The sequence below is a fragment of the Scomber japonicus genome, chromosome 5 (genome assembly GCF_027409825.1).
Source record: "Scomber japonicus isolate fScoJap1 chromosome 5, fScoJap1.pri, whole genome shotgun sequence".
Taxonomy (NCBI): domain Eukaryota; kingdom Metazoa; phylum Chordata; class Actinopteri; order Scombriformes; family Scombridae; genus Scomber; species Scomber japonicus.
Genome location: NC_070582.1, coordinates 25,668,409 through 25,692,297, shown reverse-complemented (window position 1 = coordinate 25,692,297; position 23,889 = coordinate 25,668,409). Strand labels below are relative to the sequence as shown.

Genomic DNA, 23,889 nt, shown 5'->3' with positions numbered 1-23,889 from the left:
TACTTTGCGGTAAAGGAGTACACATGACTCTATTTGTGTCCTTGTGTAAGTCCATCTGGTGGTCGCTTGCTGGCTGATTTTTTTTGTTTTGTGCATTTATCGCCACCTACTGGAATATTTGCACTTTGCAGACTTGATGGTAAACGCTGGTCTGTTTGTGAGAGAAGGCATTTGAAACAGCTGAGGGAATATTACACAAACACACATATATTACACATTTCCTGCTGAGTAGAGCCCACACCCACCATGATTATCATCTGAGCAAACCAACAACCACCTCCAAACACAATTGCATCTGGTCTGGGACATCTCTGCCAGACAGGAAGTAAACTCAGGGAAGATATTTAAATAAGGAAAAGAAGTAGTTCTGCATTCCTTCATTTTATTAAGACATCAATAGCCACTTGGCAAGGTTCTGATTTTTTATGGCCTTTAGGTTTGTGCAACCTGATGTTAAAAAAATCTTTGAGGAACCAGTAACCATACTATAGTCACACTATACAGTATTTATTTAGTTATGCAGTTATGCATGTTGATCTACCAACATGATAAAGTAATTAGCTTCATGTTGCTTCACTTGAAACTACCTGATAGGCTGAACAGCTCTATCAGGATGAGATATCCTCCTCAGTCTTCAACAAACCTTTAAAAATACACCTGAACACAACTGGAACTACCTTAAGTACAGTTTGAGACAATTACAATTACAGAAAATTGAATACATTATTGAATTGAAGAATTAAAGGATATGATGGCAATTTTCTATATTTTTCACACTGTCAACAAATCTTATGTGCAGAACTGATCCTGTAGACAATACTTTTAAGTAGATACATTCACTGTGGGTTTCTACATATGAGATTTGTTGATGATAACAAATACAAAAATTGGCATCCTCCTTTTCCTTTAAGTGTAAATGCAAAGGCAGCTTTCTTAATTACTGTAGGCTTTCTGACATCTAAACACTTAGTAAAAACAAAGAAGCAAGTTTATTTTTGTCCTGTTTTTGTACTTTAAGTAAATAAGTCATCTCAAAGCCTATGAAATGCTTAAAATGGGTCATCATAAAAAGTTTTATTACTACTTTGTTTGATGTTAGATTAAATCGTTGCTTGTTTGCTCATCCTACTACCCAAAGTGTCTTTGACAAATTTTAAATGCTGAGTGAAACTGTAATTCAAATTTCATTTTGAGTAGATGAGACTTCTGTTTTGTTTCTAGGTTATTTATGAGACTGTAACTTGGATATAACCACAAAAGAGAAAAGGAAATATTTCCATTAGACATTTTAGAGTTTGAGCCGTGCCAAGTTCATCGAGCATGAAGTGATGGCTCTACATATCGGGAGGTTTGAATTATGGGTAATTTGTATTGATGTGGTACAGCATGTACAACTGATAAAAAGGCCATCAAAAACCAAGCTGCACAAGGAAGCAGTGTTGCCTGAAGTAAGTTAAAGCCAATAGGAGACAGTAAGAGGGTTCAGTTCTGGATGAATGGGCATCAGTGCATCCAAACAATAACAGCAGCAGTAGGCTAACAGGCCACACAGCATCTGATTCATACAGTCCCACTGCTTCTATCTCAGCACACAGAAAACAAACAGCTCCATTGTTGGAGACTGAGACAGCCGTCCTCACGGTAACACCATCTCAACCGTACATGTCCCGAGCTATTTGTGCTTTCAACACAAAATACATTTCACTATGATAAGGGAAACTGAGAAATATGTTTTATATGAACTTGAGCACTGGGGTGTTAAGAAGCAATAAGGGTGATCTTCTCCAGAGAAAGCAGATTGTTTCTGCTTGGTGCAGACTCATCTACACATAAGAGAGAGGCATAAAACAAGTTTGTGATGGAATTTAAAGAAATAATGATAATGATATATGTGTTTTATATTCACACAACCATACTCTATTACTAAAGAGCTTACAGTGAGAATTTGTGAGCATACTGAAAGGCAGAAGAGTGTACACGCCCATAAATAAATACAACAGTTATGGCAGCAGAGTTATGTCCTGTAATTTACCTTCAGCAATGAACACAACAAAGTTAATGACTTGTTATTTCCTAAACATTTATGCAGGAAGAAGGGATCAGAACAGACATAATTTAGTATTTCCTTCAGTATGAAGAACCTAAAAACTCATTTTGTGCCATTCTAGAGAATCTTCTAAAACAGGATCATTAAAATAATAGATCATTAAAATAGCAGGGCTGCTTTTCAACTGAAATTCCTACATTATCTGTGACCCGAGAAACACAGAATCAGCCAGGCATGATATAAATGCTGGATCACTAAGATTTGTATTCAACCAAGACAAATAAAATTAATTGCTATTCAGCTGTGGCAGGGGAAATAAGTTATATGTTTAATCAGAGCTTTCACTTTCTTAAATCAAGCAGGGTTCACATCTGAGTTTTACTTCTGCAGAAAATGAGGTAATGATGGGATGACCAGATGAAATGTGTTGAACTGAGATATGAACAGGACTCTATATGTGACTATGATTCTATATGCATTGTACTTCAGTACTACTGACACACCCTTCCTCTTGTGATTCACAGACAGACACTATCACCGAGTATTCCACTATTTACCTCACATCCTGACTACTTGAGAGGTATGACTGGGCTGACTACTTAATGACAAACTGCACCTTATGCACTGAGGCCAACCTACCAGAACTTAATTGTGGCCACAGAGAGTAAAGTTCACATTGAAACTGCGAGCACAGTACAATATCCTATGCTGTTTGCACAGGCACTTCACAGAGTTGCAAGATAAGACGAAGCCATGCAAGCTATTCCTGTCTCAGTTGGTCATGCCCAGACAATACACTTCAACTTCAGGTGTGCTGACAAGTATTTGGATCCCTGCGTTCTGAGAAATATACCTGGGGAATTGCCCAGAACTAAAGATTTAAAGACAAGCTTCTAGTCAAAGCTGCCAGGCTTCTGCTCTGCAAAGACCCATCTGGAAGCCTGCATGTAGGCAAATCCTAAAACTGTTTTCACCAGGCTTTAAAACTGGGCAAGGATGGCACACAATACATTACAGTAATGTAAGGGTAGGCTACCTGTCAGAGTACTTCTCAGACTTCCCATGAAGTGCTGTTACACAGAAAGACAGAAAATGTACCCTCCAGCATGAAAACAGGTTGGAGCTTGTCTTTGAAATCTTCATACCTGGTCTGTAAACAAGGGCTAAAATGCAGGTGTGTTACAGTCTGGCCATTCCATGCTTTCCCAACCAGACTGACAAAAACACATGATGAATAATACAACACTTATAATAAAGAGCCAAGTCATAACACTGAGTCACCATGAAGCTAGTTATAGTCTGTAATAATTCCTCAAAGTTTAACTCATGCTCCCAGTAAGATCAGCACGAGGGCGTGCACCAAGAAGCCTCCAATATAATAAATGAGATTAAACCAGTTCAGATATATACATTGAGAAGATACATTTTATGTACGGAGATCAGTTTGAATCTCTTGGACTTGTTTTGGTATGGTGTTGATATGGTTTCGTTGTGAAAACAGTTTGGAAATATTCCCTATAATCTCACCTTTTTCTTCTTGCTCCTCAGTTTCCAAACATCGTGGTTTCTTGCGAAAAGCGACTCTGTTGAAGCCGTCCATTCTGCGTGATACTGTCCGCTCCAGCATTGAGAAATTTAGGAAACAAACATACAAGATAACCTCAGGACTAACTCTGAAAAGATTAAGAAACGCAATCCCTTCGCAGCAGGAAATTTAGCATCGCGCCCTGCTGCGCAACGGCAGCCCATATGCGCCTGTGAAAAATGTGTCTCTTCGGGTCAATAAGTAACCAGACATAGGACTGATGACACACAGCGCCGCTAAACAGCTGTATGCATGTGACAGGTGGCCTCGTCTACTAATCCCCCTACAATGTCACCTTGATGGGGGTGTTTCTAAATCCCCCCCTAGCGACGCGCAGACCTCCTACTGTTGTACCAGGTCCAGATTATTGGCACACACACACACACACACACACACACACACACACACACACACACACACACACACACACACACACACACACACACACACACACACACACACACACACACACAGAAACTCCGAATTGATTAAAAAACAATCTCATGTCATAGACCTATTTTTTGATAATCTTAAAATGTAATTTCAGACTGAAGAACACATTTTGAAATATAGTCTTCATTCAGGCATACTTGGATTTATGAGATAATAAATCATAATTACTCTACATTAATTGGATATTATAAGATACAAAATAATCCATGAGATAATAAACCATGACTGTGACTTATTAATTCACCAGTATTCACAATTTCAATAACTTATTGTTGGCAGCTTTGTAACTGAACTAAACAAATTAATTCATAATTATGGGAGACTCATAAAAATTCTCCACAGTGATTGTTTTAAATATTTTCTTATTTTGTTTCCCCAGCAGGAATTGACTTCTGAATCCATGTGGCTGTATACTGACCTGTTCTCAAATGAAAAAAACAAACATTTACCACACAATTTGGATTAATCTGTGGTTTTGGCATGATGGTTCAGAAAAGGGTCTTGTTATACTGTGTTGTTTTCAGTCCTGCAGTCTAATAATGATGGGTAAGCAGCTTTCAAAATGAAATCTCAAAATGAAACTTGCTTCATCACAGTAATCTGATGACCGATACTAAAATATATTTTTACAGTAAATATATTTTAGTATCGGTCATCAGATTACTGTGATGAAGCAAGTTGATGTCCTGCTATATCCAAATAGTTCAGGGTTGCATTTTTTCTGTTGGGTCTAAATCTGCTCACCAGTTAACAGATGGACCTAGGACTTATGTGGGAACTGCTTTTGTGAAGTTTACATGCCACTATCATCTGAAAATATTACCAAAGTGTTCAGGAAAGTAAGATCAGGACTAGCCAAGTGCACAATACCCTCTGAACCAACACCCACTGATGATCTTCTTACTATCAGATGAGTTGAACATCGTTGCTGATGTGTTGTGTGTTGTTTTGAGTCACTCCTCTAGTCGAGGCTAGGAGTATGCATGCACATCCAAACCGAAGAAGGCAGGTGCTGTGCTGAAAATAAGCAAATGTCGAAATAAACAGATACATGCTCACACACTGCAGGGCTCCAATGTCCACTTATAATTCACTGAGTCTGATGAAGAACAGTGCTCAAAATGTCAACTTGGTGTAGTAAATTATAAGTGGACATTAAAGCCCTACAGTGAGCTGCTAATCTGTTTATTTTGTCATTCACTCCTCTAATTACCTCATAATCTGTCTTCAACAGATTGCTTTATTCTCTATACTGAATCTACTGACAGTCCTTGTGCATCCGTTGTGCTTTAAAATATGTCAACCGTTGCTGTTACAGTCTGTTTAATGTAATACATCTTTTTTTCCTCCAACTTCTTAGTCTTTCTTGAGTGCAGGAATAGAGATAGAAACACACACAAAAACAAAGTCACATATGAATCCAAGGACAAATCTTTTATTTACCAATTTTTTTGAACCAATGAAACACTGTTTTAAATGGAGGAGAAACTGTGAAATCCACTGTAGTACAGCATACAGCTATCATTCTTTTTTAAAACATGTTTTTTTTCTGTTTCATTGGATTAGTCTCTCTCCATCCACTGCTATATTGTGCAAACAAACCAAGAGAGTTAGGTCACCAATGAGCCTGCATGGGTTCAGATGATACTTTTGGACCACAAATATTTTCATCACTCTGTAGTTGCAAAAGTAACAATCTACACTGTTAACAAAGACAAATCCAACAAACATACACAGATGCACAGAGAGAGAACAGAAAGAGTCCACTCATACATCACTGTTATAACAGAAATGCTTTTATCTTACAACACTTTACTGGCTATGTAGTTGTAGTTTATCCATTTCTTATCCGTCTGGCAAAAGTTTTTGTTCAGTGCAGTTGTAGAGTAAAGACATTGACGTTAAAAACAGTATGAGGGTATAAAGACAGAAATCAATTATGCAACAAACGTCACAAATTACTTCTATGTCAGGCAGACTTTACTCCATTCCTCTCTGACCAAAACTGTGTTGCAAAAAGAAATAACACCTTCATTGTGCCAACTGCTGAGTTGCCAAAGGAAATTGATATTAGTGCTGCGACTGTGAGAAGAAAGTTGGGGACACTTCTGCTGTCTTATCTTTCTTGTCAGCCTGCTGGTTAATTCATGGTGACGGAAGTGGTTGAAAGATTCAGTAAATCTTATCCAGATCAGTCTACGACCGCTGCTTCTGTATTGCTATAATGCATAGTGCATAATTGTGCTTGGACAGTACTGCATACTGTTTGGAGGATGCATGTGGAGACAGCTAAACATAGAGCTGTTACAATGACAGACAAGAATAGCTTGGGATAGTAAATTGTCAATTTAATAACACTTTTTGTCATTGTCATGTTATAGTAGGGGGGAGATAAGAGTTTTCTGGGCAAAACAGTGAAAGCTAACAGTGAAGATAGAATACTTTATGATGAGAATGCAACATAAATGTAATGGTGACAGTAACTCAAGAAGAGGCACACCTTTGGATAATCCTCTGTTCATACCTAATGTTAAAAATAAAGGAGGTCAAGTCACTCCATGGTCACTTAAACCTGTGCAACTCAAAAGGCAAAAACCCAGGCCAACAGCCCTAGTCCTGATCTCAAACACTCTCAGTCTCTCATCTATCTCAGTCCCTAAAGAGATCTGAGCTAATGTCACAGACACAGTCACATCACCAGAGTCTGCTGTAAAAATAAAAATAAGAGGTATAAAATAGTCTTTTATGCACATGATTTGCAAAAAATCTTTGTATAAAAAAAACCACAAGCATCCCAAGAAAGACTAGTGACGTTAGAAAGGTAGTTGAAATCCACCCATCACCACCACAAGAAACTATTTTCTTGCAATTCAATTATTACTTTTTTTCTATTTATTATTACACTGACAAAAATCTAATTTTTTAATGCTGTATTGTATAATATGTTTAGTGTGTTAGGCAAGTTTTAAACCTTCTTACTAGACCAGTAAAAACTTTTGCAATAAGGACGTTTTGCTTTTGGTTTCATTGGTTTTCCTTTCTTGAGGAGAAAAGAATTGGCCGTGAACAGTGGTGAATGTGTCTGTGATCACTGAAGTCTTCACCACAGAAGAAAAACACGTCTTGATTTCTATCTTGAAGAATGACTGACAAACAGAAAAAAAACATTCCAGTAATAAATATCTCAGAAACTTGTCACAAATCAATATGTAAATAAATAATCAATTGAGTTAATAAATTATGAATAAATACTGGTACAAATAAGGGAAGAAATCCCTGTGATTTGTCACTCTGGCTTTTGCGTCTCAGTTCAGTTCCCAATTTTCTGTTTCCAGGACAGGATGTCACTTCCAGAGAGGAAGAAGAAAGCGTCCTGCTCCTCTTGTGCGACCCTGGTAACCAGGGGGCCTGCCGGTGCCGGGCCATTTAGCGCTTGGGGTGGGGGTTCAGAGTCCAGTAAGCACCTGGTTGGACTGCAAGGTTGGGGAGGGGGTTAAACTGAAGGAACCCCTATCCAGAGTGTCTTTGTCTCTGTATGACTCCTACCAGACCAAGGCCAAGGCCTGGGCTGGAGCAGCGAGGTTAAGTGCCGGGGGGCTGGGGTTGCTGGGCCAGGCAGTTACAAGGGTCGCAGGGGGAAAGAGGGCTGCTGTTGGATAGGACTGCTTGGCGTCCCTGGAGCTCTGCCACAAATTTAGGACTGAAAGGATGCAGAAACATAGGAGACAAAAAAATAGTGAGTGATAAACACGAGTAATCTAAGGGCTTTGCAGGAAAGGTGTTGTTGGAAGAATACGGTTATACGAAATAAACAAACAAACAAAACAAAAAAGACTGATGTGGTTTTCTGAGGGAATAGTTCTACATTTTGGGATAGGTGCTTATTCACTTTCTTTTTGAGAATTAAATGAGAGGATTGATACCACTCTCACGTCTGTGCAACAAACATGAAGCTAGTGTCACCTGTTAGCTTAGCACAAAGACTGGAAACAGGTGGAAACATCTAGCCTGCCGGAGTCCAGTAGTCCAGCAACTGCCGTAAAGAGACAAATTGTCATTTTTGTGACAAAGTTTTTGTAAGGATTACACAAAGGAGATAGAACTTGTAGCTTCATATTTACTGTCTCTCTCGTAAAGAAAGCAAATGTCCAACTATTCCTTTAAAACCACTCAGACACAAGGGAAGGGCATTTGGAAAGAAAGGCTAAACCATTGCTAAAACCAAACATGGCCTCAGATCTGTCAGCAGCAATGGACACATGACTGAATACACTTCTTAAGCTAATATAAGCTAATATAAATATTTATGATATTTCTTAGATTTGTCAAACACAGGTGTCACTAAAGCTGACTAGCTGGAGGTCCCAATCCCTGTCCTTGTACATATTGGCCCTGTTTACACCTGGCATTAAAATGCATCTCTGGGCATCCGATCACAAGTGGACACATTTCTGTTCATACCTGTTTCTATTATGTGTCTCGAGCTGACTGCTTGTGTTCAGATTTCGTTGCTGCCTACATCACTTCTGCTAGAGGGCCACACACAGTTATCACGTCAGACAAGCGCCAGATGTGCTTTAGCGTGGCCTAAAGAGTTAAGAGCTATTAAAAATGTTTCAAGAACTAATATACATGTACAGACTATTCTAACTGTTTAGATTACTCCAACCATTTACATCTGTGCTCATCTGCATTCTTTCAATAATTTGCTAATTTGCACCTGAGACCACCTCAGCAAGTAGTTTGAGTGGTTCTGTGATCAGGTCACCTGAGACCCATGTTAATGCCAGGTGTAAACAGTGTCACTGGCATGGCTTCCATCGTTACTGTTACACCTATGGTTTTTCTGCTACAGTATGATAAATGTATGCTGTGAAGACAGTCTATAAGAGAGAGACAACTAAAGCCACATCCAAAGTTGAGATTTAACCTTTGAACCTTTAAAATCATGTTTTTAAATTGCAAGTAAAAAAAAGAGAGTTGATAGATACACAGTACCAGTCAAATGTCTTTTTTTATTCAAGGGAATAGGAAGGCGTGTCCAAGCTTTTGACTGGAACTGTATACAGCAATAGCATGCAAAACCACTGTAAGTGCAAAGTGAAACACAATCCCTTCACTTCCTTATTTAAGTATTTATCATTCATACAGTGGTTTCAAAGGTTTCATAATCGGTGCATAAATAGTTAATGTATATGTAAAGATGAAGTGTGTTAAGTGAGAGCATGCAAGATTATTTATCTTCTAGATGCAGGTGTCAATCTATAACAAGAATGGAAAAAGTCTATGCATAGTTTATATAGGATGTGATTAGATGCAGTTTAGATAGATAGATAGATAGATAGATAGATAGATAGATAGATAGATAGATAGATAGATAGATAGATAGATAGTCAGTCCATGAACCTACTACTAGCTGGTTCAACAGCGTGTTACCTTAGGGCTAGGGAGGCTCTCCCTCGCCTTAGTTGTGGGGAGAGTGACGATGCAGCAGGCTGCTGACAATCTACAAGAAACTGATAAATTAGACAGATATACAGAGTGGTGACACTGAGGGTTAGACAATAGGACAGAGAAAACAGAAGGGACAAGACAGGGTAAGGCCTTGTCAGGGACAAAGATGCTGACTGCTACGTTTGCTCTGACTGATGTTATCCATATAAATTTATAATTCTGCCTATTTGTACTTTATATTTTGTATCTTAACTTGGTTTGGTTTATCTTGGGGAGGAAATGTGAATTCTCCTTTTGTTATGCAAATCCACATTTCACAGTGTAGTTGAATAGAGATGTCTGAGAGAAAAGAGAAAAAGATGAGCAACAGAAAAAGATCAGAAGAAACAGAGTCAAATACTTGAAGCCAGGGTGAATAGAATCTAACTGACATATTCCTTTGCATGTGAGTTATAGTATATGCTTGCCCACATGTGAATGCAGCAAATATTGCAAACCAGTCTCATCTGACCACCCTGACAGGACCAGTCTCTGGACTGCAAAACACAAACCCCCTTAAGAGACAGTGTCATGGAGTTATTGACACAAACACACACACAAACACACACAGAGACATGAAAATCCAATACTGTATTGATTTGTAAAGCACAAAACAGAGAAGAACAGACAAGGGCTTATGCTGAACAACCCAATCCCTTTTAAGTCCACACCAGTCATACCCAGTGAACACTTACCTGATATAGAATAAGGGAGAGAGAGATGGGTAAGTTCATTTGACAGGAAAGAGAATAGAAATGTGATTGGAAACTGCCATCTGGTGGTAAGAAGGGGCATTTCTGGCAGAGAATAGGGGGAAAAGCAAAGAAAAGTACAATCCAAGAGAAGGCCGAGGCACAGAGAGGAGGTCTGACTGGTTTTTCCCATAGACTGTAAGGGTTTCCCTTACTACGGATAGACAGTGTAACACAATTTAATCCAGTCAAATGCTCTTTGACAGAATGAAAAGACTTGCATGCATTGATTAATTGGGAGAAAAATAGTCCTGGAACATATATACATCTATATATATTTCAAATTGTTATTTTCTTAGGCATATAAGCATTCATTTGGTAAATTACATGTTAAAATATATGGAAATAAAATAAATATGGAAACAGTGTAGTACACTGAATCTGCCACAGGGAGGTGCTGCAAGTCACTGAATCCTGAAGCAAATCCTGCAGTCATTTCTTGCTTGGTTTTCACTTTGAAACGTTTCTCACACTGAAAGAGAGCCGTATATGATCTGTCATTTATTATTGTGCTGTCAGATGAAGAGAAAGTTTGCTGATATTTACTTTGGAAGGGTGTGCATTTGAAAACTTTAAGCAGTCCAACTTTTGTTAAACCTTAAATGCAGACCTGAGTTCCTTCTTCCTGCTGCACGCATCCAAACCATAGACACATGAAACCAGTTTTTCCTCCTCTCTGTATTCTGCCTAATCCTGAGGGTTCTGGGGACTGTGTGCACATTGTATATTGTGCTGGGTGTGGCCGTGCCAGAGAGCTGCTCTTTTAGAATGAATCATCGCTTTCGGCGAAGGTAAGGAGACGATGAGGCAGAGCCATAGGATGGGGAGAGTTGACCTACATCTTGTCTTGAATAAATTAATCGGCTGAACTCTAAGGTTAGCCACTCAGACTCTGTTAGGAAAGGTGGGTGGCCCAGACACAAACTGGGGTAAGCCAAGTTAGGCAGAGCTGGAGCTGAGGTCTGGATTGTTTCAGAAAGAGGGTCTGAAGTAGCAGACATGGACTGATAGGTGGTTAGCTCTACAGAGGGAGGACTACTGAGGGGCAGGAATGTGTTCAGGGTGTGGGTGGTAATCATGGATGGGCCGTGAAACCTGGTTGGGCTGGAGGGAGCCGTAAGGAAGGCTCTACCACTTACTTTGGGCGGGCTGCTTTTTATCTTGGGCACTTTTGCGCTGCGGCCACGGTGGGTCTGCTCATGGTCAAACTCCAGATCCTCTAGGCGCTGGGTCAAGGCCAATTTCTGCTGGATGGCCATGCGGAGGAGAGAGTTCAGTGTCTTTTTCTCATCCTCTGCTGCTGCCAGCTGCCTCTGCATCTCATCCAGCTGGGTAACATACTCATCACATCTACAGAGAGAGATTTTTAGAAACAAATCATTATTTACATCAATATATATCAAATCCGTATGCAGTTTTTACACTGTAAATGGAAAGTTTATATTTTTGTTTTTGCATTTTAGTCATTTCATATTTCCAGAACCCCTTTCACCTTGTGGCAAACATGGCCCTGAGAGACGAAAAGGTGGCAGCATCTTCTTTCAGAGCCTTCAGCTCATTCCTCAGCTTCATCATGGTCTCTGTCACCATCGCCTTTTCATTCTCATACTTGCTCTTCAAATTAGCCAGTGCAACCTCTGCTGTCTGCAATATGGATAATCAGATTTAACATCTCATTACAGCATATACTGTACACAAAAAAACCCACTGTCTACCCAAGATATTGCATAATTTCCTTCATTTTTCACCTGTTTATTAGCCTTCAAAACCAGCCTGAGTGTGGCAATCTGCTCTCTCTTGGTACTGAGCAGGGACTTGAGTTTGAGTATTTCCTCCATGCAGGACTCTTTGTCTTTGTCAAGCATGGGTGCCAGCTCCCTTGCTGCAGCCCTCTGCCTGGACAGCTGCAGTGAGCGGTCAACAGCCCTCTGGAGGTGTTTGATCTGGTCTCTGATGATGGCATTCAGGTTGTAGATATTCATGGGCTCCTTCCGCAGGTCACCGCCCGTCTCTGAGGGCACTGGAGATGGGCAAGGAGAGATGCTGATGACCGGGGAGCCCATGGAGTTGCGGGTGGGGCTGCCCTGGTAAGCAGGGGAGTCCACTGTGTTGGTTGGTGTATCACTATTATGGGCGTCTTTGGATGGGGAGTCCATGGGACTGCGAGGGGACTCAGAGGAGCAGGCTGCAGAGGCTGCAGCAAGGCGTCGTGCCAGGCGAGGTGAAAGCAATGCCCGGGGGTCATCAGAACCTTTCAGGCTGCCGCTGCGTGTGACACGGCTCTGACGGTAGTAGTCGAGCATGACACGATTGGGTGTCTCATTGTTGCACAGGCAGACGTGATGGTAGAGCTGGGCCAATTCCTCACTGAAGGTTACCAGCTCATCCTGTGCTGTGTTCAACATTCCCTGGCTCTCTGTGGCTGTGCTTGAGGCTGCTCGGAGCTCTGCCTCCAGGCTCGCAACCTTCTCTCTGCCCTCACGACAACTCCGCTCCAAATGTGTTACCTGCTTGAAAAAAATCAGTTGAGACATTCACAAAACAGAACTATGCCAATAGCCTCCAATAAAAGAAGAGTAAGGAGATTCTTGGCTGCAGAGGGGAATGTTGCAATTAGTGTAGCAATAAAAACAAAGTGCAGATACTAATAACAAACCTGTTCATTCAGTGTCTGAACCCTGTCGTCACTGTGGCTGTCTCCTTGCCCCTCCACAGCCTGGTTGTATTTCTCCTTCAGGGCCTTGAGCTCTGCTTTCAGGTCGATCACCTCTGTCACCGCCACCTTGTACTTACACTCCAGGATCTCAAACCCATGTATATCAGGATCATGGTGACCATTGGTTGGGGGTGACAAAGAACCACCGTCAGGCTTCTCACTCTCCTGTGGGTCAGCAAGCTCTTTGTCCTCATTGAGACGTTTCATGGCATTGACACGCTCTGTGAGGCGATGGACCCGCTCATTCTGCTCGGTCAGGGCACCCTGTGTGTGCTGCAGCTGGGTCTGTGATTCCTGCAAGTTAATTAGCAGCGCTGTCTTCTCACACTCCACCTGCAGGATGGGAGGATACAGATATACTGAGGCAGTCGAAAGATTGAAAGAAAAAATAAAATGCTGCACAGATTTCAAAGTTTGGACACACTTTCTCATTCAAAGGAATAGGAAGGTATGTCCAAACTTTTGACTGATATTGTATCTATCTATCCATATATATATATATGTACACATTCTTTATCTTTGATCATATATATATAATTATATTTATTTATAATAGTATTTAGATTTAATTTATATTCTGAGTATTTATAATAATTTATAAATATTTATAATTCTCAATAAATTTCAGTTCAGTTCAGATGTTTTCATTCACATCAACAGATGAATACTATTGCAAACACAGCTACAATAAAATGAAGATAAAAATAGCAGCAATATTTAGGGTCAGCTGAGTAAAGCTAAGAAGTGGCTCACTTACGCAAAAAAATAATCAATATGGCCTACCTAAACTCCATTACATTAAGGGGCTAATAAAGATAAAGACAGTGTACCGTGCAATTATCTTTATTAGGCACTAAGTGAACACATGCAAATCATAGACTAACAATGTGTCATATCAGTACTGACTGTACAAAGGTGTGCAAAGGTGTGTTCAAAATTATACCTGCTGGTTGAGACCATTGTAACTGAGGTCACGAGCTGTTAAATACTTAATGATCAGTCATCCCATCAGGGAAATGAAGAGCACTGAATGTGTAAACCTTCCAGCTCTTGACAATCACTGAGGACTTAATTAAGTAAATAAAACTGGAATAATAATGTATGCCTAGGGTTTAAAAACAAAAATGAAATTGTGGGTTAGGGTTAGGGGTTCCATACTGCGAATGATGAAATTGATTTGTGAAAATTCAACCAGCAATTAGAAGGATGCTGCTGCAGGCATTTCCAAGGATAATCAACTCTGAAGAGAAAATTGATTTCAGAGTAATTGTGTTAACAGAGAAATACACACTGCTAATACAATGGCCTCAATCTAATTTTCTGTTTCCCACTGCGGCTCAGCTAGGGTGAAAATGTACAGTAATTACTTAATTAGCTTTCTGCATGAATCTAATCCACCTCGGATTATTATGCCGTTCAACATTCTGTATGTTTTCCTCCTGTATGGTGAGAATGGTCATGAGTGTTTGCTGCACTCATGTGAGAAAGACTTAAACAGTCTAGTTCCTCTGTGTATATGGACATATCAGCTGATCACAATGCCAGGTTGGGACTAATTACAGCATAAATGTCTAAGTGGAGTTCCTGTGAAGATAAATATCCTGTAAAACTTTACATCTATAACATCTTCCCTCCCTGTTATGATCTCTAGTTTAGTCTTTCTCTAAAAGAATAAAAAGTCAGTTGCTATCTTGTCTATGCATCTGCTCCCCTTGCTTATTGGACACTAATCAACCTGACAGGGCTCCCTATGGCCTACACAAATGTACCGCTACAGTTTGCTGGACTACTTTTGCTTTGCTATGATTTGGCTGCAGTCTTCATCTACAGCACAATAGATACACAGTAACCATTATGGGTTTCAGTTGATTTACTTTGTGCCGCAATACAGTTTAAATGTGTGGACCCCTACATGTACTTTTTTTTAGGAGAACTGTAGGCACCAACATAAACAAGCTAAATATCCTGTAAAGCCTGTGGTGCTCTGTGGTATTTTTTTTATCCGACTTCTCTTGTTCCCAAAATGTCATCACCTTGTCATTTCCTTAATGTTACCACTGGCAAACTGTGGACAGGAACAGAAGAGCAATGAATACAGAAACATTGTGTTGTGTGTTGCTGGGTTCTTTCCCCCTGCAATAAATCATTCTCTAGCAGCTTTAAAGCAACTGAAATCTTCCCCGACAGCAACTCAATAAACAGCCTGTGATGTTCAAGTAGCGTCACTACTGTCCATGAGAACATTCAATGAGTGGCTGAAAAAGAAAAGGGGCTCTCTAGTGTCAGCAAGTCAACATTAGAGATTCTATCTGGGCTTTTATGGGAAATTTGATTTAGTGTGGGATTTACTGACCCTTCTTTGTGACCTTTTGTACCATAACTCACCTGTAGCAGCTGCTGTTTGAGCTTCTGTATCTCTGACAGGTTGAGTTCACTGAACAGATCTGGCACAGGGTGCAGACCTTCTCCTTTCCGGCCAGGTCGATAGTCCCCATTCATTTTAGCCAATGCTGTGCCTGTGTGAAGGTGTCCGTTTCGACGATTGCTGTCCTCGTTGTTGCCATTAGCAGTGGGAATGGCACTGCCGTTGGTGCCATTGGTTCCGTTTGTCTCCTCAGGGAACTTGAGGCCCTCAACACCTGTGACGGTGAGCGCCAGGTGGGCCCCCGCTCCGTAGACGCTGTCAGTCAGGCTGATGTGGTGGGCCAGCTCCTTCCTCAGGTTGTTTTTGTGCTCACGCTCACTCTTGAGGGCATCCAGGGCTTCTTCCAGTTGTCCATCAGAGATTTCCTTCAGACGTAAGGCGTCTTCAAGCTGACTGTTGAGGAGAACAGTCTCCTCTTCCAGCACTTTAATTTCATGTTTTAGTCCCTCATACTCCACCTGAGGAGAAAGCAGTGATGAGTAGGAAGGAGTAAAAGGCAGTAAATCTCAATTTGATTTCATTCATGAGTTAATTACATTCTACAAATACAAGAGTCTACAAGAGAGGCATAAGTAAAATTATCATTGATATAATGCTTTTGATATTTAGTATATCTATATAAACAGTATGGCTTTATTTTTGTTTAGAATTATGCATTTTTTGTACAGGAAATACATCCATGGTTAACAAACCATTTCACAAATAAGGATTTAATATTGATTCATCTTCATGATGTGATGCTTCCTTTAAGACCAGAAAATATGATATCTTACATTACATTACACTTAGAATAAACATTTTAATACTTATATTATATTGATATAGAATATGTATTATCCAACATTGGAATGAGAAATTGTCACTATAGTCAAAAATCATATTATATGGCTCTGTGTGATTGGATGGGGTGTAAGACAACCCCTAACAAGAAATTAAGGGATAAAGCGTGATGAGAAGCTACTGTAGATGACAGCATAGTGTGATCATACACACCATGGAGTTGTTAACCTACTACTTAAAGTAGAGCCATTTCAGGGTGCTATTCGAAGTGATTATGAGAAGTGTGAGTCATTCTTCTCAAATAAGAAGGATGTTCGTGTGTCACCATTAAGAGTGATGACAAAGCTATGTGGGACAGAATTGGTATACACTGTGTACGTGGTGTAATTCAGCTCTCACTTCACTTGATAAGTGGGTAAATGCAAGGTTTCACTGTATGACAATGCTGATCTTGATACCGACCTGGCTCTGCTTGAGTGTGGAGACTAGTTTCTGCAAGGTGATGTTTTCCTCCTCCAGCTCTGTGTAGTCCTGAAGCAGCCTGGTTTCTCTGAACTTGTATTCCTTGATCTCCTCCCTCATCCTGCTCCTCTGTAACTCCAGCATCTCATTACTCTGAAGAGGAGGGGGATGGGTACAATAAAGCAAGAGGAAGAAGAAGAGAGCAAAAAGGCAAAGAAAAGAGCAATTCAGTGCTTCATCATATGTGTACAATATTTAATCATTTTAAGATGGGATGAAATGCAGAGTAAATCCCACAGCCTTTTACAAGAGGAATACAAATACTTATAGCCTGAAGATATGTCAGTTTATGAAACATTTTCATTTTCGATGCAATGAGTCAGCACCCTCAGACTCCCAGGAGCATCATTTATTCGGTCATTTGCTGTGCAGATGTAGAAACATGAGCCTATGCTGGACCAGACAGTGTAGATGAGAGAAATGCCACAAGCACATAACTCATAAATCCATGCACAGTAGTTGGCAAGACCATGTAGAGACCTCAGCAAAATAACCTGTGCTCACACAAGTGTTGATGCTAAGTTGTATTCCAAGAAATAGAGCTAAGGATGAATATCCTCCCTGTTTTTCTAAGCCTCTGTCACATAAAATGCAACAGATGAACACTTAAGAATGAATATGATAATATTAATCTGAATGATGATAGTTAGTTAATGGGTTTAAGATCTCACTGCCTGATTTTTACAGTAGTCATAATAAATAGTATACCTCAGGATTTATATAACAAAGAAAAACTATATATATATAAAATATTTCCAAGCCAGAAATGAGGAAAAAGGAATACATGTCAGCTATTGGGTAGAAACCTTACATTGAGTGCAGAACACAAAATAATTTACTGTATGTCTCACTGCAGAGCTGCCTGCAGCTCCCTGCAGCTCTCTGTACATATGGCAGAAGTGCTGACCCAGAGACAGTGTCAGGAGTGGGCGTGGATACACACAGGAGGGAGAGAGTTGAGACACATATGGCCTGTTCTGGGTTTTCAACCTCTTTTTGTATGTGTGTGTGTGTGTGTGTGTGTGTGTGTGTGTGTGTGTATTTCGGAGGGGGAGTGGAATGAAGGTTTTAGAACTGGCAAATGGACTGAAACTAAAGACAGTTATGATACACTGAATCTTTTGATTTGTACAGTGGCTGACAGCAGCTCCTATACTCTTGAAGCTAATGGAGCTTAAACTGCAGAGTCCATAGAAGTACAGTAGTGCTGCCTCTGCAGCTGCACTGAAAATACTTTTGTACTTATCTAGTAAAGAGCACACAAAAACCAAATATGACATCTTAAGAGCATAATTGCCAGAGAAAACCATAGAATAACACATTTAAAGAGCTGTATTATTGATGACAATTATCCTCTTCTGCTACATGTTCTCCAATTGAATATTCATGACAGTGTGGGGAATTAAGTCTTGAGCCTGGTATGAAGTGCACAGGATTAAAGACCAATTATCATTCAGTGAGACTCTACAGAAGCATAGCTGATCGGGGGCTGCAGCAGCCGGGGTCAGGGACAGTGTGGCACACAACACTGGCTCTGAGCCCACCACGGGGCAGAGCTGGGAAACCCACCCCTGATCTGGCGTTCACAGCACAGATTGTGACTACGACAACTTTAATAGATTCATGATACAATGGCAAGCATGGCAGACATCCAGCCATCTTGTAATCACACATCATTCCCATCACTGTTTCTATGGCAATGGCATTTAAATATGGTGCCACAGGATAAAGAATAAATATAAAGTAAGGTGGTCTCAAAACTATATGATTGATTTGAAGAAATTTTTATTTGTTTAAGCACAGTACCAGCCAAAAGTTTGGACACACTTTCTCATTTAAGTGAAATTGACTGATACTGTATATTTACCTTTGCAGATTCCAAGATATACTGTAGGTGATTGTCTTGTCTTTTATGTTAATTGTACAGACATATATATATATATCTTGACATCATCATTGTCAATAGTTACCCTCTGTATGTGTGAGAAATTGGGTTTTTATAAATTAATAGATGAATCACAAAAACATATGATACTATAAACTATATTAGATGCCAAATGTTCCTTGTGTTGGTGTGGAAGTAAAAAAACATTTTGATTCTAACTTACTGACTTAAGCAACAAACTTTCTGGCTAAAATGAACTCTACCCAGAAGCTTTTAAAAAAATATGTTAATCATGTTGGTGAAAGGCTGCTTGGAACCATCAAAAACCTTTTTAATTAGACCCAACTTGTGACAAACGAAGCCCCCAGCATAGCAGCAACACCTGCTTCCCGCAATGAAAAGCTGACACCTAATGCCTAACGGCATTTGGTGTACACATCATCAAAGAGCAATGATCAGGATGCAAACAGGTGACAGGTGTGTGGGAAGAATAACAACTCATCATAAATATGTTCTGTCAACTGGTTTTATCAAGTAATTAATTTCCAAAATCTAGATTATCCTGACCAATGAACGTGTTGTGAATACATACCTCTGCTTTCATTCATTATTATATTTGACATTTTATGGGTTCAAACAGCATGCACAGTAATGATTCAACCTCACAACATTCCCTAATGAATAAAGTGAATGAGAGCGTGTGTCCTGTGAGTGTAGTGCTGGTTGGTGTGATGTGAGAAGCCTGGCTCACTCTGTCCCTCCACATGTGCCGAGCTCAGGGCATTTCACTTATTCCACAGCTTAGCACCGGATTTGCCCCCCACAATGGGGTCGTGGCCGTGGTGTCTGACCCCAAATCGAACCCCTGTGCTGCCCGCCACAGTGGCTGCAGACACGCATGCACGTACGCACATGCATATTGTTGTCTCTGTGTGAGCTTTGACCCTTTTCTGACTGTCACCATGACCTTTGCCTTTATCAAATACATTGATCTAATGTTAATTAATGTACCGTGAATAAGGCTGGACAGAATGTGGAAACCTGACTTTTTAAAAGTCAACAAACAACAATAATGTCTGTGCTTAAATACTAGATTTAATAGTTTGTTTTTGCTATGCCCACTTCTCTTATGACAATTAAGGTTATTTTTTAACTTTATTTTTTAACAAAGTTCCTTCCAGAGCCACAAAATACATTATACAAATGAGTGGAGTTCCTCATAAAAAACAAAAACTGAACACCATGTATAGAGTCTGTGGAATGCTGCTTTAACTAATACTAGGAGAAAAACTACAAACAGAATATTAATCTATATATTACAAGTTTTACTGTCAGCTGATGTAAGGCTGTTTTCATGTATACGCTACACCTGATGTCATGTGTTTTGCTTGGGTAGCATCAAGTAATCAATCCCATGTCTGCAGAGTTTACAAGCTCACCTCTCGTAGGTCCTGCACCAGTATGTTGAGCCTCTCATTCTCTGACTGGGCGTTGGATGCCACAGAGCGGCTAAGCGTCAGCTCTGTCTGTAGCTCCAACAGACGGCCCATGTAGTACGCCTCTTTGGAGGCTGACTCCTGCAGCAATGTCTCCTCATTGGATTCCCCATCTTCTGCCACCTTACGCTGGTTGGTGTAAGCCTGACCGAATGCCTGGGGAGGTGGAAAGGGAGGGATGGTGAGAAAGTGAAAGCGATGCAAAAGTGACACTTATCTAAATCCTGTCATATAACATTAACATCCTAATCCTTGAGAGGGATTTGTACCCACAGGAATGTAAATCCAGCATATCTTCACAGCTATGGCCACTAGGCGTACTCCTGCTGCACTTTTGACCACTGAGAGAGCAAACTTGCATGGGGCAGTCCCTCGAGGATACCTGCTCTCTGTCTATGTGGGATGATGTTTCACTGTGATCAATAGACACACTGTTCCCATTTTCCTGACACAGGTTTTCACAGCAGTAAGAGCTGACTTGTCATGATAAAGGAGCCGGAGCTTGATTGAGAAAATCAAAGCAGGAACTAACAGCACAACAGGCCCATGGTACTGCAACAAGCACACTGGTCGAGTGTCGTAAAAAAGGCACTGCATTCAAAAAAACTTTTTGCTGATATGACTCTGGTCCATGCCATTAAAACTGAGACATATACACATATGTTCACTTCATGCAATGTTAATGGAACAATATGTCATGTATATTGTATGAACAGCGTTGTGCTTTTTCCCATCAGCACTCGTCATCCATGCAGTGGCTGCTTCAGTGGTTCAATAAATACTATGAGCCATCCTTCACTTTCTCGGCAGATCAGCAGGAAAAATGAGTATTGTGCCCGCAGTGGCCTCTGCGAGAGACAGTGGATCAATACTGCCTCCTCAGAAAAATATTTTATGGTTTACAATTGCTACATGAGACTGTTAACAATACAGCATCCATGGAAGTGAGATCCGTGGTACAGTTCCTGGACCTGACCAAATTGACCGTGCAGCCTAAATCACACGGGAGTCATATATTTTTGACTAGAGTATTAATAATTCACAAAGAGCCCTCTCACTATAAAAACAACTCTTCTCTATTGGAGATTAATCATTTATAAAGAACAAGCATCCATTATTTGGGGTAAGACATGAGCTCCAGTGTGCAGCTGTTCCCACCGCACTTGTCATTTTTCTATTTACTCCTAATTCATGAGCTAACAGGTCAAGTAGGCAGTGTGCTGTATGCTGAGGTCCCATTGTTAGACATTGGCAATTTATTACAGTAAGAAATCTACTTTACAGCAGATTTTGGAGTAGGCTATATAAAGCACCGGCAGAGAGGGGGAGAAATTATTAGTTCGTACTGCTGTTTGGGGGCTGAATAAATTGGAGTGTTGTTGTATTTGATTGAATGACTTGAGCCAATTTTCTGCTTGGGAGATTTGAATGCCACCATTTTTGTTCCAATTACCCTTATTGACTACCTCCCTCTGTCACATCTGGCCTGCTGTTTTGGATCGATCAACATCGGGGAACCAGTAGAGGAACAGTAAAGGCTGTTTAACCAGTACAACCAATGACTGTCATTTCATAATGGTAGATGTCATAATCAAACAGCTGAAATCTATAAAAATGATGCACAGACTTTACCACTACATCAATATGAAGTCGCTATTTATCTATGTTTGGTAAATCAGGTAAATAAAGTATTAAGGTACATTGTTACTGATTCCCTGAAAATATTTATTCTAATTCAACAGATCCTCATGTTTTCCTGTTGAATTACAAATGTAGCTGTTAGCATATGAATAGAAGCCAGCAATACATCCAATGAAATGGCTGTAAATACACAGACCATCTCGCCATTCACTTTATAATGATCTGAAAACACTCATGCAAAAAATGGCACATTATTATTCTATCTCAAATTTTTCTCTCTGCATCTCTTTTATTTTTCTCTCTCTCTCTCTCTCTCTCTCTCTCTCTCTCTCTCTCTCTCTCTCTCTCTCTCTCTCTCTCGTTCACTCACCCCCCTGCCCTCTCTCCCTCTCTGGGGAGGCACGGTGTGAATCTAGTGAATGATTAAGAGGGAGGGCCTCTGGAACAAAACAGCTGATTAATTCTGAGCACAGTGTGACTGAATGAGCTTGCATTCTTGTTTCAGATGAGAGGTCGTCAACCTCTGAGCAGGCTGTAGAGCCACAGCTGTGGTACAGGAGAGAAAGGGAAAATCTGGCCTCACTAGTTCCTGCTGTTGGACTTCTAATGTCATTTATAGCACATGGCAAACCCAAAAAGTGCCAAGAGAGATACTACTAGACTATGATGTCTTGGGAATGAGCTCCTGCTGTAAACTTACTGAAGGCCCACTCTGGGGCAAAAAAAGTAACTGAAAAGAGATGATTATAAATGTTCAGTTCGATTTCCAGTGTTTGGCTTTCCATGCAGTCACCAAAATTATACTTTTTTCCTTTTTAGGAATACACAGTACATATATTTACAAAACCATTGTTTCCATTTGAACCAAAATTGCCACCCTTCTCAAATGTTAAATATTGTCTGAACACAAGCCACTAGACAATAAGTGTTCTATTATAGTGTGAAGAGAGACTTTTCAGTACAATAATACAATAGTTTTCAATACTGTGCTTTTGACACATTTTTAGTCAAAAAAGGTTTGACACACAGCCCTCCTGATACAGTCAAACAATCAAAACAACAGAAAGCAGAGCCACAGAATAACAATCAGACAGACAGACTCTGTCCTAGTTGCAGCCAGTGATTCAGCAGCAACTCATCCACGGAGCAGCCGTGTTTCTTGGATGCGTAACGAGAGGCAGATGGTTTCATAACAAGCCTCCTTCATGGGCTAAAACATAGTCCTGAAAGTCCACTCGCTCCATCTGCCCACCTCTTTTCCAAAAAGAAATCACAGGGAATGACACTGATGGCCGCTCACACAGAACGCTCCGGCCCATCCTGTTGCACCCTAGCTTCTGCTGGGCTAAAAATAACAGCGACAGCTCCATCATTTTTTGAAGCTAATTACATATACAGCACTGGCAATACATGCGTGCTGGATCATTACAGTGATAGATATGCAGTGTCCTTATGTCTGTGCCCTAATTGGCAAGCATAATACAGTTATTCAAGACAGATAACATGTGAAGAACAGTGCGGAGAATTAAAATTTAATACCATTTCCTCAGGATAATATTAATATGGAGTTACTGACTGGCAGCCCGTTCATTTCTGTGTACTGAAAACCACGTAATTCATTCAACCTTGAGGGTCCTAGGGCTTCTGTGCCTCTGTGGATAAAGTCCAGACAATAGACTCCCCTCTATAGATATTCATCCCTGGGGCCATGGAAAGAGGAGCAGACAGAGGGAACAAACCAACCACTGCACCAGTGTGAGGGGAGGAGGAGTGTGTGCAACCCTGAAATCCTACCCTTTCTGTTCCAGTCCCTAATGAGGAGTCAGGGGAGGGCCTGTAGCTGTGTCATCTTGTATGTGTGTGTGTGTATATCAGAAATCTATTTTTACACTCAGGAAAGAGAAGAGTGCACTACTTCTACAATAGCAATTAATCTCCACCAAACTTCCATGTTTACAGTGATGATTAAGAGGATGCGTCAGGTCTACCCAGCAACATACACTATAAAAACAAGTATTATACATAGACAGTGATGAAAAGCTAATTAAGGACCTAGACTTGACTACATTGCTCAGAGTCAGACAGCAAGGTTTA

The 23,889-nt window shown here is 40.4% G+C and overlaps 2 protein-coding genes across 2 annotated transcripts in view; both read right to left on the bottom strand.

The window, feature by feature from the left end:
* The window catches only part of fgd4a (FYVE, RhoGEF and PH domain containing 4a), a 47,814-nt gene extending 44,077 nt beyond the window's left edge, over positions 1–3,737 (bottom strand). The window contains exon 1 of the mRNA XM_053318532.1: positions 3,575–3,737. Within this exon, the coding sequence (XP_053174507.1) occupies positions 3,575–3,674 (100 nt within the window). The 5' untranslated portion in view covers positions 3,675–3,737. The remainder of the gene's footprint in view (positions 1–3,574) is intronic.
* Positions 3,738–7,667: 3,930 nt separating this feature from the next.
* bicd1a (bicaudal D homolog 1a) overlaps positions 7,668–23,889 on the bottom strand; it is a 30,104-nt gene continuing 13,882 nt past the window's right edge. The window contains exons 2-10 of the mRNA XM_053318536.1: positions 20,098–20,310; positions 16,714–16,866; positions 15,432–15,929; positions 12,987–13,379; positions 12,079–12,837; positions 11,823–11,974; positions 11,470–11,680; positions 9,522–9,601; positions 7,668–7,785 (exon numbers count right to left, since the gene is read on the bottom strand). Coding sequence (XP_053174511.1) covers positions 7,668–7,785; positions 9,522–9,601; positions 11,470–11,680; positions 11,823–11,974; positions 12,079–12,837; positions 12,987–13,379; positions 15,432–15,929; positions 16,714–16,866; positions 20,098–20,310 — 2,577 coding nt within the window. The remainder of the gene's footprint in view (positions 7,786–9,521; positions 9,602–11,469; positions 11,681–11,822; positions 11,975–12,078; positions 12,838–12,986; positions 13,380–15,431; positions 15,930–16,713; positions 16,867–20,097; positions 20,311–23,889) is intronic.